Source organism: Euprymna scolopes, chromosome 29 (genome assembly GCF_053919585.1).
Source record: "Euprymna scolopes isolate OS-2025 chromosome 29, ASM5391958v1, whole genome shotgun sequence".
Taxonomy (NCBI): domain Eukaryota; kingdom Metazoa; phylum Mollusca; class Cephalopoda; order Sepiida; family Sepiolidae; genus Euprymna; species Euprymna scolopes.
The window spans coordinates 48,194,417-48,212,383 of record NC_136510.1 but is presented as its reverse complement, the minus strand read 5'-3'; the positions used below and the strand labels follow the sequence as shown (position 1 = coordinate 48,212,383).

Genomic DNA, 17,967 nt, shown 5'->3' with positions numbered 1-17,967 from the left:
TCTTAAATGGTCACCCATTTTAGTATTGACCAGGCTCAACGATGCTTAGCTTTGGTGATCTAACGGGAAGTGGTGGAGTTTCAGCGCGATTATGTCGTATATTAATGTTTATCTATGTATATAAACAATAAAGAATGTCTTCACAACACTTTTCTAGCGACTGTAGTCTTCATCCAGGAGCTTGTTAGGTTGATATCACTTGCCCCCATTGTTGCAGACATCCTCATAGCGTATGATAGATTTTCTTGTCGGTTTTGATTAATGATGCATATAATAGTGTTTGGACGATTAATTAGGATCGGGAATTAAAAAACATAAAACATTTTGGGGTATCGAAATCGATATCGGAAAATTATATTTGTCTAATTTTTGATTTAAAAAACGATTAATTAATTTAATTATTTTCTTTAAAACTTATTTTTTTTATTGCTGTTATTGATTTTAAAGTAAAAATAAAATTTAGATAAAAAATATGGCCTGGCAAAATGACTCGAGTGGATAAATAGAAAAAATATGCATAAGTGAAAACTATAAATGAACATCTCACAAACTCTTGAATATAATAAATACAGAGAAAAAATGAAGAAGTTGGACACATTAAAAAGAAAATTGTATCTACATTTGAAAGTAGAATAAAACTCTCTGCTACACCTTTAACCCCCCAAGCAATTAAAGTTTACATTTTAATCGATCTCAGAATCGAAATAGATAATTGTATCAGAATTGGGAATTTATGTGATAAAACGACGTGGTCCTCCGTGGTCCTCCGCTCGACAAGATCGCCGCCGACCCCAAAATTGTTTTCATAGTCTTTTTCTCTTTCAACTTCTCCTTTGGCTGTGTCCTTGTCTCTCCTATTGGTGGCTGTCGAGGGGGGTAGGTGGGTGGACACACGCGTTCATAAGTATAAAATTGATATAAAATAAAACACAAAATCCGACACAATCTGCAAACACGAGATGCACGCTAAGTGCGTGTGTGTGACACCATCGACACTCTGAATGGTAAAGTTCACATCTACATCTACTGTCGAGGCTGTGTTCACCAGTAGGTTGATCAATTCATTTCACTCATCTTCTCCGAGCTATAATCTGCCTTCGACTTTGTTCCAATTCGCAACACTCCTTCGCTGTAATTGTCGTTAACCGTCGCAAACCCAAGATCGTCCCCAACTGTTCTTAACTATCGTGAATTGTCGCAAAACTCAGTCACTCCTAAAACTAATTAAAATATATTGACTCCCATTATCCGGTCCTTTATACTAAAATAACACTTTGCTTAACAGTCCTGTCAGCTTCCTTTTGTGTGTCTTTGTGAACAACTTTCTATCAATTGTTACCCCTTTCTTTTGTCATATTTCTTTTTTTTTTCTCTTTGTCCCTGACTTCCCAATACCCGGGGAGAGACTCAGCTGCTTGCGTTCGACTGCTTAACTCGTAACTGTCTTCACCTGTAACTGTCGTTAACAGTCGCAAAACCTAAACTGTCCCCAACACACCGCCACACCTAAAACTGCCTGTAAAAACAACTCTAAATATATATCCGGTTCTTTCGTTCCTGTTCACTGTCACACATCAACACTCCCATGTCAGCTTCCTTTTGTGTGCTTTTGTGATCAACTTTCTATCCATTGTCCCGCTGATAAACCTATTTACCCTTTCTTTTGTCATACTTATTTTTCTGCCCCCCCCCCTACTCTCAATTCTTGAGAAAAATGTTGATAATTTCACATTTAACAGAATCGGCAATTGTATCGGATTCGGAAATGTTGGAATCGTCCTATCACTTATAAATAAGCAATAAAAGTCCACACACCTGTATATGGGCATCCAAGCAGACCAAATCTCATCCCTATCTTCTGGTGCCACTCGATGGGATGGATGCGGATGTAGCGGGCGACAAACGGCGAGTTCAGGTAGTGGATCCTTTTCAAGTGTTTATCATTGTTACCCCTGAACAGCTGGAAAGTAAAAATCAAAGCAAGATTAGTCACAGAAACAGGAAGAGGAAATGACGTCAATGTGTACGTCGCACCATCAAACCCCAAAAATCTGATTCATTTGTCCTATGTGACTCTGCCTTATCCAAATCTCCGTTCTCATCGACCATGGGAAGATGTTTTTGTCTTTCTCTCGTTGAATTTAGTAAAAGAGAGTTTAAGAAAAAAGTAAATATATTTTGTTTTATATTTCAACGATGGTTAAGAAATTGTTAAAGAAAGACACTATCGTTTGATGGCGTGGCTCCATTTTGTATTTCTGGTAAGACTACAACGCAAGAATTCTTCGAATAAACTGAAAACCGCAATTCCCTTAAATAAAAATTTAACTAAAAAAGATCTGATACTATATTTTTCCACGGGTTTATACGAGTGTATATGTTGCCTCTTTGACGGCATATCAACCCTTGTGTTAATACCGATATATATATATATATATATATATATATATATATATATATATATATATATATATATATATATATACCGATTTAAAAGTTGTCACAACCGAGGGTAGTAGTGGGGATATGCTCCCTCTCCCTAAAAAATGCCCTCATAGTGTGCGTCTCAAATAGTCTCTGACAACCAAGTCAAGTTCTTGGCCCCCTTGCGTGGTTTATCTACAAAGTCCGACAAAACTGTTTATACAAACTGAGAAAAGGAATAAAGGTGGTCCACTAGCGCCTTTAAACCAGTCACTTCGGGCAGGTGGGGCTCGTAAATTTGGATGATAGCTCACCTAGGAGAAGGCAACTCTGATTCAAAACCCCCGCTGCCTTGCGGAATTACCCCATCAGGGGATAGACTGAGGAAGTAAACTCTAGCAGAAACTCTGGAGATGGAGTCCCTAAAGCAGTCTTGCTTTATATTTTCATCACCGGAAACTCCTGCGGCACAGTTAGAGTCAAGCTGAATCGACTCTGTTTTTTCTATTCTTCGCGGAGAGGGGAGGGACAGCTGCACGTGTAACATGTATCCTCCCATATCACTGTCCAGGCTATGTAGCTCCATGGTTATATTATCGTCTCCCGATATTTTGATACTCTGTGATCATTTCTTACGTGATCACATCTTTGTGTGATTTGAAATGACTTCATCTCCTTCAAATCAGTTGGTTATCTTTCAGCAGTCTTCTGGTGATGAATTGATTTATTTCAATCCATCGTATAAGGTTTTAAATTAAATCAGAATACGAGCGTAAAATGACGTTTGGTTTAGCGTGGTTTGGTTTTATCTGTTCTATGGCATACCAATCTTTTTGCCGAAACAACACATATTGTAAACAATTCGTTAAATACAAGTTGCCGTTTTTTCTCATGGATGAGTAGGAATGTTCAAAATTTCCAGTGCTCTCGTTCATATTATATATATATATATATATATATATATATATATATATGTCATCAACATAACGTACTGTTTCGCTGTTTCACAGCTCATCAGTGCGGCTAGACAGGCAAATATCTCAAGCCAGGGTCGAAACCCGACTGCCCAAATGACAGTCAAGGCTTCTCACCACTACGCTATACGGCTGCTGCTATGTGGGTAATGAATAAACGAGGTTTTGACATCGTCCAAATGCCTCCGTTCGATTTGTTTACACAAAGAGCGTCGCTTAATACGATAATGGCAGTTTGTATATCACTTCCCAATATGCTCAACCCAAGATAGGGAGCATTATAGTCATCTCTCTCTCTCTCTCTCTCTCTCTCTCTCTCTCTCTCTCTCTCTCTATATATATATATATATATATATATATATATATACTACATATTCAATATAAGTGAATGCAATAGAACCGAGTGAACTGAAACACGGCTTAGCCGATCCCATAATCCGTGTTTTATCCATTACACCATACATCTACTAGAAAAGTGAAGGTAATGACTTATATGAGACTTAAAATAAACGAGTTTTATATTGATATAAATCGCTATTTTATCTTTTACTTCTATGAAATTGTTTAAAAAAATAAATGGATTTATAGTAGTCCAGAGCGACACGAAGGTTGTTTTTCATCACGCAGAGATGTAAGGGAAAGTTTCACTCCTTTCTCTGGGTTGCTTTGATTAGAACTGATCCTGACTTTATGATGCCAAGTGTTAAGCAAGGAGACAACGCGTACATTTTTTTTTAGTATTACTCGATCCAGATCGAACCCCAATCTACTGGCGAATTAGCAAATACTTTAACCACTATTTAAAGCTTACAATCGTTTATTCTCGAATTCTTGCTGATCTTTACCTAGAAATAGAAAAGCCAAAGTTCAAATTACAAATAGTGTCTTCTAAGGAGGAAAAATTAATTAGTTCAACGAAAGGAAAATTTAGTTTGAACAAATAGATCTTGCTTGTTTTTTTTTTTTTACTAATTAATTAACAAGAAGAAGTAGTTAAAAAGAACGGATCGTTAGTAAAGGCCCGATTTCTCAGGTTAATATCAATAAAGATACGAATTTATTAATTAACAGTTTTGAGGCGATAGATTTAGAAATGAGGTTGAAAGTTACGTTGAGAACGTGAAAAAGCCTCATAAAAAGGGGGAAAAGGATATAGTTATTAGCGAAATATAGTTGGTTATTATTAAGTTTGTTACCCCATGCAAAAAAACGTATGCAAGAATTGAAACAGAGAAATTATTAAAAAAAAAAATAAAAATAATAATAATAAAAAAAAAAACAATGGTACGAATGGATCCATGCAACAAAAAGGACTTTTGGATTGGTCAATAGACGCGACATTCTATTCTAGTACCGAATATAACCCCATATAGTATCTAAAACAAACATTAAACGCCTACAACCTGCAATTTTTATTTTTAGCAGTATTTCAGTACGGTACAGAAAAGACATTCGAAGTCTAACGTGCTGTAGTCTTCCGAGATTAAGGGCATGCAGTATTCAAAAAACTTATTATAGTTCGTATGAGAACACAAGGCAAAAATAAAATCAACCCATGAATTTTTAACTCTTTTCAACTAATTTTATGGCGCCGATTAAAAAAAAGTCTATTTTTATTAATCTAGTATCTCTTTTGATTACCGAAGTTAAACATCGTTGAGCCTGGTTAGTACTAAAATGGATGACCATTTGGGGATTGCAAGTAATGTAGGTGCTTGAGTCGGCATTGTTTCCAGTAGTCTTGAATTTCTCCTTGCCACTAGAATCAAGCAGTGCCGACTCAAAATAGTCGTGATAGGGAATTGAGTAACCCTTACTTCATAATTACACACGCAAATACTCTCACAGGAATCACACATTGTCTAACACTGAACGGGGGTCATGCAGTATCAGTTTTATGTGAAGGGATGCTACAGATTTAATAATCGCAGATCTGCAATAATATATTCTGAAGATACCCTATCGCACAGAAGAGACATTGCTATTTTTTTTTCCTACTCAACATGTTTGCTTGTAGGTCCGAAGAACAATATCTGAGCATTAAACATCTGAGTGACTAATTAGAGATCAACCAGATGTTGGAAAAAAAGATATTATAAACGAACTGGAAATAGAATTATATTCCCAATCAATATCAAATTTGCTATAATGAAAAACTGATTTGGAATCTGTACAATGAAAGCGAAATATTTTGACTTCATTCATAGATTCTTCGTAGAAAACTCAATTTTTTTTTTATTTTAAATGGCTAAAAAGTTGGACACTTTTTTTCATGGATAAAAATTGTGTACCTTAAGAAATTGCATTGCACGAATACTTAGATACGTAAGGCACAAGAGTTGACCATTCAACTTACCATCCATGCCCTTGGTTTTAAGTACATTTTTGTTTTCGCATTTAGAAATGCTTCTACAAAATCCGGATTACGGAGAGGGATGACAAGTGCAGACGTCTCAGCATCTCAGAGCACTGGCAAAACGTTACCAGGGAATGAGAGATAGAATAAGAATACAAGATTTTTTGTTTTGACTTGAAAAAAAATCTGCAGTATCATTTCTCATCCAAGAATAATTCTTACTATAGAAACAGAATTCGAACTCGACTTTATTATAACTTTTGTATTTTCAAAATTATATATTAATTTGGTGTTCATGCACTTATGTTACCGTACTATTTTTTAAGTAGTATTTTCCAGTTAAATTCAAGTTTCACGATATCTTTTCATTAATTATTAGGTGGAAGTACAGAATAGTTACAAAACACCCCCCCTTCCCATGTTAAGAATGGTTTTCAAAATGATAACGTTATTATTTTCAGCACAGTAACCTAAGCGCATAAATACCATTAATTTGTCAAGATTTTGTATTTCTATAAAAGTCTTTTATTAGATTTTATTTCTGTGCCATGAATAGCATTTTCCAGTGTATTGTAACATTTTGTAGCAAATCATCCAAGCCTGACGGTAAAATGTTTTATTTTGTAAAATCAGCACCTCGAAATTGTTTAAAAAAAGTTAAAATATCTCGTGGGTTAATATCTTTGGCTTGTTTTCTGCTGTTATGTATGTCCGTCATACTGTTATGTATGTCCGTCATACTGTTATGTATGTCTGTTATATCAGTACGACCGTCTAAATGTTTAAATTTGGTGTTGCGTTTATTGTTCTAACCATGCGTAGTTTTGGTTTTAATTATGAGTTAACAAAATAATCGATTAACCAATCTATCGTTAACTAATTAAAGTTAAACGAAGTGCATTTAAATTTTGTTTTTTTTTTCATTTCGCATGCCAAGTCTAGTGTTCATTAATTATTAATTAATTAATTATTGTTATTATTTTCGGGCAGATTCATGGGCAAAATCGTATAATTTGAAAAGTTAGTTCTACTACCTATGAAAATAATTGACTTTTAACATTCAGTTATCTTTAATCCAGGAAAAAAGGGTTCGGCCACAAAGCCACTAGAGTCTAGGCCATTGTTGAGGTGGATTATTCTTTGGTGCTTAATTGAAGTTGTAGGAGATCCAGTCTCCCAGACTTTGCCTTCTCGCGCTTTTAGAAAGGGTTAGTTTATTGCTAATTGCCTTGTGGCCCTTTACTAGGAAATGCCGATGGTGCTGCCCAGGCAGCTATTGGGGGCATTGAATTTGAAATTTCTCTCGCAGCAAGTATTAGCCAATATATAACGAGAAGGCTTTTCTTAACAAAATGTTATTAAAAACACCAACACACACACATATATATATATATATATATTAGTTGATTATAAGATCATTTTTGTTACGTTAAGGAGTCCCTCACTTCATGACATTTGCACAATCTCAGGCTGCGGGCAAATGAATAAACTGAATATTGATTGCCAGTCGACAACATTTGTCAAGTCATAACAAAATGTAAAAAAAAAAAAAAAAAAAAAAAAAATGATGAAAATTTGTTTTTCCTTTTTTTGCTGTGGTGACTCCACGTACCGGCTGACTATCGGCTATGCACTTTATTCTTTGGTCTGTAGTGTGGGAATAAAGGAGCTCTTCGTAAAAGAATTGATTACTCGATGCAGTCAATAATGCGAATATAAATATAAGCATTATAGGTTCCCTTATTTTTAAGCAAATATAACATACCGATAAGAAGTCCAGGCTTTGAATTAAGAGCCGCGATACAAAGGAACAACTGTCCACACACACACACATATATATTACTTACGATATTACTTACACAGGAACCTTTGTTTTAGTCCGGAAAATTTTACAGAGTTCCGTCGGGAGTGAAATACATATTTTTCTATGTGACTTAATTGCCATTAGTATATTTTCATATTACTACTAAGCTATATTCATGATATTCAGCACTGTTATAGTATGCACCGGGAGAAAAATGCTATACATTATCGCTCTCTCTCTCGCTCTCTCTCTATATATGTATATACATACACGCATACAAAAACTACCGCTTTACGTCGACTATTAATCCAGCTCTAAGTATTATTTAAAAAAAAAAAAAAAAAAAAATATCTATAACTCACATTATACACGTGTACTCTTAATGAACGTTTTCATTTTCGATCTCTCGAATTTTGTAGAATCTTTCGAATGATACATTCAAATTGTTTTCATAAGAGACAATTTTCTTTCAAATATTTCATATCATTAATGCATGCTGGTTTCGATTACCAAAAAGGTTACGTAATGATTATTTGCATTGTTTCTCCCCGGACTATTGTACTCACCATTGATATTTGTATTTAAACTACCGTTTCGTCCGATGTTAACTCCAACTTTTCCTTATACTTATTCATTTATGGAGACGTTCTTTGGAAGGTGATTTATTTTTTTTTGTATAAATCCGGTGGCACTAGCCAGACTCAATAATATATATATATATATATATATATATATATATAATTTGTTGTTTGTAATTGGGTTGATACTTAAGCATTTATTCTGTTTTATATATATCACTCGAAAACATTTTGGTAAAAGAGAAATAATCTACTTGGTGACGGCTTCCAGTTTTTAAATCTGAAATTGACAAGTGGTCTTTATAAAACAGTTCCTGATCATTATGTAACGGCTTAGATTTTGATGAGATTATTTTAAAATAAAAGCTATTAAAAAAACACAATCATTTAGAAAAAAATTGTAAATAATATTTTCAAAATAAACTATTTCAAAAATATATTTGTCCCTATAAAAACATTCCAATTATAGCAAAGTTTAATTTCATTATTTATGATAATAAAACTACAGTTATAAACCAGATTTATATCCTTATGTCTTTATTAAAAGAAAAGGTGAAAGTTACCCCCCCCCCAAAAAAAAACATCCCAAGGAAAAGTCTTTTGTGAAAACCGTTTGTCAATTTCCAAAGTCAAAACGGAAAGCGGTCAGCAAGTAGACCGTTTCTTGTTTATCAAACCAAAACTTGCTGTATTGAAATAGTTCTGGAAAGCCGAGATTGTGATATTTGTTCAACACAAATTTTGAAAGCAATTTCTATCCAATTTTGATGGGTCTATGTTGAAATAAAATTATGTAGTTACTTATGGTGGACCCTGTATAAGTAACTATTGCATTTATCTATTTATAAAGAGGAAGCATCAGCGAATACAATACCGTACTTTGAGGCAATTGCGCCAACTAGCTAAAAGTGCTCTTTTGGCAACAATGCATATAAAGAACACTTTATTTTAGTTGGCACAATCATCCCCAAGTACGGTATACAAAAAATCATATTTAAATTAGGGGAAATATCACCGTAAATGAACACCATATAAGAAGGTTAAAGAGCATATTGGTTGAAACGATGAAAATACACTGATCAAAAATTTAAGACCACTTAAAAAAACTTTAAAAAGAAACCTTTTTTAAGGATAGATTTTAAACTCTTCCAACTTAAGGTTACTAATACTACAATCTAAAAGGTTATGCAAACAAAAAGGTACATTCCAAAAAATTTTATTTAAAAATTTGCATTTTTATTAAATTAGGCTTCTTTTTTTTTTTACACATGATCAAAATTATAAGACCAAGGCTATAAATTGTTAGATTTATGATAATTCTAATGGTTTTAGTTCAGTTAGAGATTAGCAATCACTGTGTAAAGTTGTTACCATGCCTAAAGCAAGAAAACTTACCGAAGTTGAGCGCTATCGAATTCTAGGATACCATGAGCAAGGTTTGTCACAGCAAGCGATAACAGCTAAGGTAAATCGCAGTAAAACTGTTATTTGCAATATTCTAAAGAACACTGAATTATAGAAAAGCAAAATCTTTTGGGAGGCACCCCAAAATATCTCCTGCATTGAGTAGGAGAATCAGATAGGTTGTTATGACAGGAATTTCTTCTAGTCAAATTAAGGCGGTTACAGATGCTGATTGCAGTCCATCAGACGACACTTACAACAAAAAGGCATGATAAATAAAAAGCGTAAGCAAATTCCTCGATTGCTTCCACGTCACAAAGTGGACCACTTAAAATTTGGCCGTGAATACCAAACCTTTGACGTTGAGAAGTGGAAGAAAGTCCTGTTTTCTGATGAGAAAAAAATCAATTTAGATAATCCAGTGATATTGGCATGACAAAAAAATGCCTCTTGAGATTTTTCTAATGGTCTTATTGGTAGAGGGTTCGTAATGGTATGGGGTGCCTTTTCTTACAGAGGGACGATGGAGCTCCAAGTAGTGCAGGGTCGTCAGAAGCAGCTGCTTATGTTAGCGTGTTACAAAAAGCATCTTTAATGATGAAGCGTCATCGTTTGTGTGGGGATGGATGGTTATTCCAACAGGATAATGCTGTAATCCATATTGCAAGACGGATCTTGAGCTTTCTACAAGAAAATGGAGTCCATCTCTTGGGACATCCTGCATGCTCACCGGACTTGAACCCGACTGAAAATGTTTTGGGGATGGATCACAAGAGGTTTATTGAAAATGCAAACAATATTCAACAAAAAATGAACTTCGTGAAGCCATCTTCAGAAACTGGAGCAGGATCCCCGGCACCTTAATGGAAAGCCTTATTTCTATCATGCCCCAAAGAATTTTTGAAATCATCAAAAGCAGTGGAGGTAGAACTCATTATTAAGTTTGATTGTTGAATGTTTTCATACACTCTTTGTATAATTTAATAGAATTTTTGTCTCTGGTCTTATAATTTTGATCATGTGTAAAAAGACTAATTTAATAAAAATGTAAATTTAAAAAATAAGTCTTTGGAATGTAGCTTTTTGTTTCCATAATCTTTTAGATTGTAGTATTGGTAACCTTAAGTCGGAAGAGTTTAAAATCTATTCTTAATAAAGTTTTTTTTAAAGATTTTTAAGTGGTCTTAAAATTTTGATCAGCAATGTATAAAAGGGAAATATCAATATTGAACGAGGCTATATTCTGAAGAGAATAATGAAATGATGGCAATTACTCATTCGAAAATTTGAAAAAAAAAAAAAAGAAAAATTATCACATGTGCGATGAGATGTTGAATTGGGTTAATTTGTTTTGTATCGGCAGTGGGATGAGATAGGGAGGGGGGTCGACATGCACTTCGGATGAGTAGAGTCATTTACAAAATCGAATAAAAAAAAAATTAGATGACCCGCGCGCTTACAAGCATATTAACGCCATCTCTTCATATTCAAGTATTGTACAGTAAATCTTTGACGTGTACTTTATTTTAAAATAAAACGTTCAAGGATCGCATTCGGTGTCATTTCATGAGTCGTTAGTATAATCGTACAGATAACACTTTCTAGGGCTTGTTTTTGTAAATATATATATGCGTATGGGCGTAGGTAAGTGGCTAATGAATGAAGGCGGAGAGTTATATGTTCTGGTTTCAATTCTAGCTGATGGCACTCATGTCATCTGTATATATTTTTGTTTTGATATCGCTAATATATATTAGGTTCAATATAATCATCAATAGGGAATTATCCCTTAAATAATAAATATGTAATCTGCATGGATAAAAATAACACATTTAAGCGTGTTTTACGACCGGGCAACGCCGAGAGCCCTGCTAGTATATATATATATATATATATATATGAAATGGTGTTTGAATCTACAATTAATAATTATTGGTTTTTTCTCTTCATTTGGTGATATTTTAAATACTTAGAATAGATATAGTATTATGATGGTCGAAATTTGAGTAAGATCGTAAATGGTATAGCGATTGTTCGAGCTGACAACTTTTTTACGCGCAAAGACTTAACTTTTAAAATGGTTCACCTACGAACTACATCCTGTATTAAAAGTCAACAGCATGTTGCTTTATTTTTAGTCTCGCACTCGCACCAGTATGGCACAAGTTCGTCGGTTCTGAGCACTGCTCTCAATGCATACGTTATATATAACACTAACATTCTCACAATTGAAGGCGAAAGTCGAGCGTGTCTGCTCTTTTTGTACTTCGGGTTTCTACTGTCCATTTGGTTGGATAATTACACATGGTGAAAACGGAAAAGAAAGCCATTCTTAACATGGGGAAAAAGGTGAGGCTATGTTATCTGAAAGCAAAATATTAATCAAAAGGGACCATATCTTGCATGTCACCGTTGCCCAAACTGCAGTTCAAAAACCAGAAGTCACAAATAACAGACATTTTTCACTATAATTCCATTGAATATATCGACTCCATGAAGCGTATATTCCCCCATTTTTTTACAACCGGTTTTCGTTGGAATTCTGTAAAATTAAACTTCAATTATTGATTTAAATCTAAAGCAGTCTACGGGGATCAAATGTCGTGAGAGGAGCATTTAGCTACGATCCCAAGAACCATTAATATTTCGACAGTTTATATAATTCCTAAAGGAACGCCAATGTAATTTAAGAAATTAAACTTAAAAGTTGAAATATAAAACATAAGTAATCTTTTTTTCCCCCTTCTGGCGAATAAAATTAAAAGAATCAATCTGGGAAAGTACATGTGAAAAAGGATAAGAAGAATGCGTAAAAGAATTTTTATTTTATTTTAGAAAATAACATTTTTAAAACAAATATATATATATATATATATATATATATATATATATATTTTATATAATCAGAAAAACAACACCTTTTATTTATTAGTACACAATTTTTGTTTTTATTATTTTTTAAGACATGTTATTATATATTTTTTTCCTCCTTAGTCTGACAGCTGTTTCGAAGGGTAAAAAGACAAACGGTTGTTTTAATTATAGCATACCGAATCTTCATTATTTACCGTTCTCTTCAGAGACAATTAAAATCAAATTAATTACAGTCAAAATTTGTTTTTAAAAACTCACATGGGGATGGAATTTTTTTTTTTTTTTTTTTTATCGAGGTTGCCATGTCTTAAAAAATAATAAAAACAAAAATTGTGTACTAATAAATAAAAGGTGTTGTTTTTCTGATTATATAAATTATATTGCTCTGAATTCTCATCGAGCTAAACCGAAGTTAATTAATATTGGTACAATTATCAATAAAATACCATTTAAAAGGTATTAAAATTGATTGTTAAAAAAATACATATATATATATATATATATATATATATATATATATATATATATCAAAGTGAGAATGAGTGTGTGTGAAGAAGACATTCTCAACCTATACACTTAACGAATTTTTGATCTACAGACTTGGAATTTGGTATATAGGGTATTCAGACACGTGGAAAACATTTTAACGGGTTTCATTCGGAAAAAGAGCTGTTAAGGGGTCCAAATGAAGGTCGTCGGATTGTAATAAAACCTCAACCTTCTGTTCTTTGCACTCTAGTCCTGATGTTATATTCTAACTTCGAACTTTGTGTTTATTCCTTGTGGTGAAAATCATTATCGTCTCAGAAAATTGTTTATGTTCAATACTTGGAATGTATGTAAATGAATATGCCATAAATTTATTTACCTCGTATGTATAATGTGTGTGTATATATATATATATAACTTATCCGCCACTTATATATAACTTATCCGCCACACGGCTGCAATTAACATAAATTCAAGTATTATTTGTAACTGGGTAATTTAAATTAAATTTAATATAAATCTATTGTAATTTTAAAAACCAATAGTTTTTATTTAAGTTACTTTCTTTGAAAATTACTCAATATAATATTATTTTGGCAATTTATGACTTTAATAAATCACTTGAATTAATTACTGCTAACATCAACAACACTATTGCATATATATATATATATATATATATATATATATATATATATATATATACTAGCATTTCAGCCCAGCGTTGCCCGGGTGTTTGGAGGTGTATAAAAAAAGCGATCAATTTTTTCCACTTTGACCCCTTAAAATTTATTATTTTGGGCTCAAATCAAGTTATTAAGTTAGATCCATGTCCAAGGAACCTATATATAAAATTTCAAGTGTTTAGACCAAAAATTGTCGGAGAAGTTTGATAGAGTTATCAAAAGTCAAATCGTTAAACTTTGACCCCTTAACAGCCAAATTTCTGTCCGAAAACGGATTACAAAGATTTTCCCAAATCTCAGTACCCTGCATATCAAATTTCGAGTCTTTAGATTGAAAATTGACAGAGCTATTGCGAAGTACACAGACACACACACAGATACGTTCACTTATATATATATATATATATATATATATATATATATATATATATATATATATACATATATCTATCTCTCTCTCTCTCTCTCTATATATATATATATATATATATATTAGTAATATGATAATAGAATTACAAATGAATTACACAGAACAATAATTTATTATAAATAGTTTAAAAATAGTTATTAGGAATATAAATAGCTGTGTTTAAGTCTTTAGTCCGTATAGAGTTTTTCAAAGGCTAAAACACGCACACACGCACACACACACACACATTAGTATTAACAATTTGGGCTTTTGTTGGCACCCAGACTTAGGATCAGCATTCGAGTTTTGTAGTTCATGAAAGGCTTTTTTTTTATAAACACTTTTTTAAACATACTTTTCATTAACGCAAAATCTAACCCTAAGTCCAGGTTCACGACGCGAAAATGGTAACATACAATAATTTTGGAAAATACCATCACATTTAATGTGAGAAAAGTTAAACACTCTATAAAAAATTATAAGAATGAAGCGTTACCGAATCAATTTATCATCGTTAATCAGCCAAGTGTTACTTTGCGACTTTAAAATACGAAAGGGCTGAAACTATAACTTCGTTTTAATCTTTTTATCAAACACTTAAAGAAAGTAGAAATCAATGTTGGAATCCATTTCATAAGATTCTAAACCGTATAGTCAACGTTGTCTGCTTTATTTTTTGACAACCGGTTTTTGACCCGCAGATGAAACGACGGTGACAAGCAAATGGTCCCTTCTGATTCATGATGATCTTTTTCTCAGGTAAGAGGAAAGTACCCCTCCTTTCCTCTTGCACAGACTGGCTTTCTTCTCTGCTTGACCATGTCTAATTAGCCAGCAAAAGAGACAGCAAAAATCAGAAGTAAATAAGAGCAGACAAACTTAACTATTACCTTCCAAATCATATATGTCGAAAAGCAATATGTTCTCTTATTAAAACTGCAACTACGCAAATATTACAAAATTTTTTCTTTTCGTGCAAATATTAAGATATTTCTTTCTCTATAGTTATTTAAGTTACATGAGATTGCCTACACCCATTTCCCCCGTGTTTTGTATCTGAGTTGGTAATAAATATGGACATTTATCTATCCCGCGAGAGTGAATGCCATTTTTTTTTTCACCAGTAAGTGAAAGACATGCTAGGATAAGTGTTTAAGGTCCCATGGGGCGTATTTTGAAGAAAATCCCTCCTTCATTACTTGAGTTTATACTTTACTATACTGAAACACGAACTCTTAAGCCTTATTTAAATTCTATCAATTTGTCTCCAGGGTATTTTAGCATGGAAGATGGAAGCTAATCTACCTCGTGATAATGAATATCCGTCTCTTCAGTTTTCGTTAGGAAATGAAGTCTTCGCTAATGTAAAACTCAGTACTGATCCAGATGAAGCATAGGCTATTATTGTGAATCTTCAGTTAATGACATCGACTATTTTGGGAAATTTCACTAACAGACTACACGATAGATTTCAGAAAGTTTCTGATACAGGTGGCCAAAAGTAAGTTTGTCGGTGACAAAAAGTACTCCCCCCTTCCTACAAATGAATCCACCTTGTCACGTTTATAGGGAGCAAGATTAGAGGCTTATATGTAAAAAATGACATTAAAAACGGTATTTCAACATAAGGTTAGATGAAATAAAAAGTGGAATTTTCCATGAGAACCTAAAGCCACGTTTACATGAAGTTACGTCCTAACAGAAAAATCAACGATTTGTGGCGTTTGGTGTCAAAGGAAGCGGACGTCTCGCCCCAAAGATGCTACCAACCCTATGGAGGATGATCATGCTGATGCAGTTCTTTTTCGATGTACTTAATGTAAATTGCCGTAAAAAGTAAACTAAACACCAGAGAAAATAATGGAGCTATTTGGTGTTCTTTTATTTCCTTCTATTATTTCAGCCACAAGAAAGAAATAAAATAGTAATAAAAAAAAGAAAAGAAAAGATCATCTTTACGATTACTATTGTCACCGTTGAGAGGCGACACAAGTTGAGAACACATTTTCCAATTAGATTTACATGTACAATAGAATAATGTAAGAAATAAGATTTAGTTAAAAAAAAAGATGCATCCTATCATACAGGTCTATGGAACCTCCTTTCTTTCAGTTAGTTCATAACTCTGCGATTCTGCCAAACTTCTAAATGCTGAACATACATTAAGAAAATTCAACCTAAATATCCTAAAATAAACTTAAATATAAAAATATGACCTAATATTTCTCAAGTAGTAATTTATAAATGCAGCACTCTTTTATAAGTCTAATAAATATAACATATGTGATCTCTTCCTCTCTTTCCTCGTTGGCTGAATAGATACACATATCCAGCTAAACTGGTATTTTGGTATTTATTTATTTATAACTAAACCACGACATTTCAATGTTTCGTTAAATGTGCAAACCTAGATTATATTCACAATGCCAAAAGCTTGATAAAATATTTAAAAAATTCTTATTTAAGTAATTTTGAGTGTCATAAGAATGATAAATTTCCCCCTTCCTATTCCTTGATATTCATTATTTGCATATATAGTCAGCATTTAGAATCGAGTTATCTTTGTTATCTCGTTGATCTCCGTGCACACTGAATGACGCCATAACAGGATGAAGTCATCTATTTAAACAGAGCAACTCATTTATAACAATACAAAGAGAAGACATGGCAATGATGTTACCTACACTTGCAGGTCGAAGAATTCGGAATGAGATAATTTATGACACCATAAATGCTGACGCAACAAAAGGATACTATTATCCATTAAAACAGAGGAAATACACGATCCGTACCCTAAAGAGTCAAGGGTCATCTATGTAGACAGTGATTGTACATGTATATTAAGTGAACAGTCTAGATCTGGGGAGGTGTCTAGTATACTACTAAAACTCTGTGGATATTGTTTGTATATTTGTCTCAATACATAATGGATGACGTCACAAAAACTACTTTATAAGGTCTTAACACCTTTAACTCCCTCATAGACATCGCCCACTAATTCTAAAATACCAACCATCAACGCCGCACACTCTCTAACATAGTACATATTGCACCAGTTTAATAGTTCTCTAAGGATGTCGAAAAAGACAGAAACCTCGACTAAAATATAAATCTATTGTCTTTGATTAACCGCGAAATTTCCGAGCGCCCCGATCCTCAAATTTCAAATATTTTAATTATTGAAAAATTATTCAAGTCATTGTTTCGTGAATTTCTGGAAATATCCGAATGCATCCGCTTAAGAATCACAATAAAAAGCACGTTCCTGCCCTGGATAAGAACCTAATATTCAAATGACCCTCTTTTCCCCTTGTCATGCCTATCTAAGAACAGCGCGGAGTACCCAAAGGGTGTTGCTCCGAAAGGGTACTCCGTCGTGTTCATCCCATTGACCAATCCACGAGTGAAAGCTGTCAGCGTCGAAATTCGACCTTACCAGTCCTTCATCATTATGATTTTCAGAATTCCATTGCCACTGATTCTAAAAAAAGAACAACGAGAAGAGTTGAATGAAAGAGAATTTATAAAACGAGAAGCACAGAAAGAGAAGAGGAAAATAGAGTAACCCAGACTGATGGAGAAAGTCCGGCATTATTGTTGGGAACTCTTTGCCTTTTTCTTTGTTTCGGAAATAAAGTATTATTATTATTATTATTATTATAACAGAGACTCCGCGCGCAAAAGTGGAGTTTTGCAGGGTTGTGTGTGTGGCCAAATTTGTCAGAAGTATGGGGCAAGCAGCGCATTAACTTACGCGTCTTGTGCGAACTGAAGTATTTTAAAGGAAGGCGAGAGTCAGCGCAAGCCAATAGTATTAGAGCTTTATCACCTTTGGTGATAATTTATGTGGGTCAAATTTTGTTGGTCGAAATAAGATCGTAAATTTTTTTGTCGCAAATAAACCACCACCACAAATCAATCAATGGACAAATCGCCAATTTTGAAACATTACTTAAAAATATTGTTTTA

At 33.4% G+C, this 17,967-nt stretch overlaps 1 protein-coding gene across 2 annotated transcripts in view; it reads right to left on the bottom strand.

Annotated features, from left to right (window-relative positions):
- Positions 1–17,967, bottom strand: part of LOC145252636 (lactadherin-like) — a 164,643-nt gene that overhangs the window by 7,390 nt on the left and 139,286 nt on the right. The window contains exons 7-8 of one of the 2 annotated variants that reach the window (XM_080112368.1): positions 17,435–17,479; positions 1,816–1,960 (exon numbers count right to left, since the gene is read on the bottom strand). In XM_080112368.1, coding sequence (XP_079968494.1) covers positions 1,816–1,960; positions 17,435–17,479 — 190 coding nt within the window. The remainder of the gene's footprint in view (positions 1–1,815; positions 1,961–17,434; positions 17,480–17,967) is intronic. The other variant, XM_080112369.1, reaches the window with a different exon arrangement.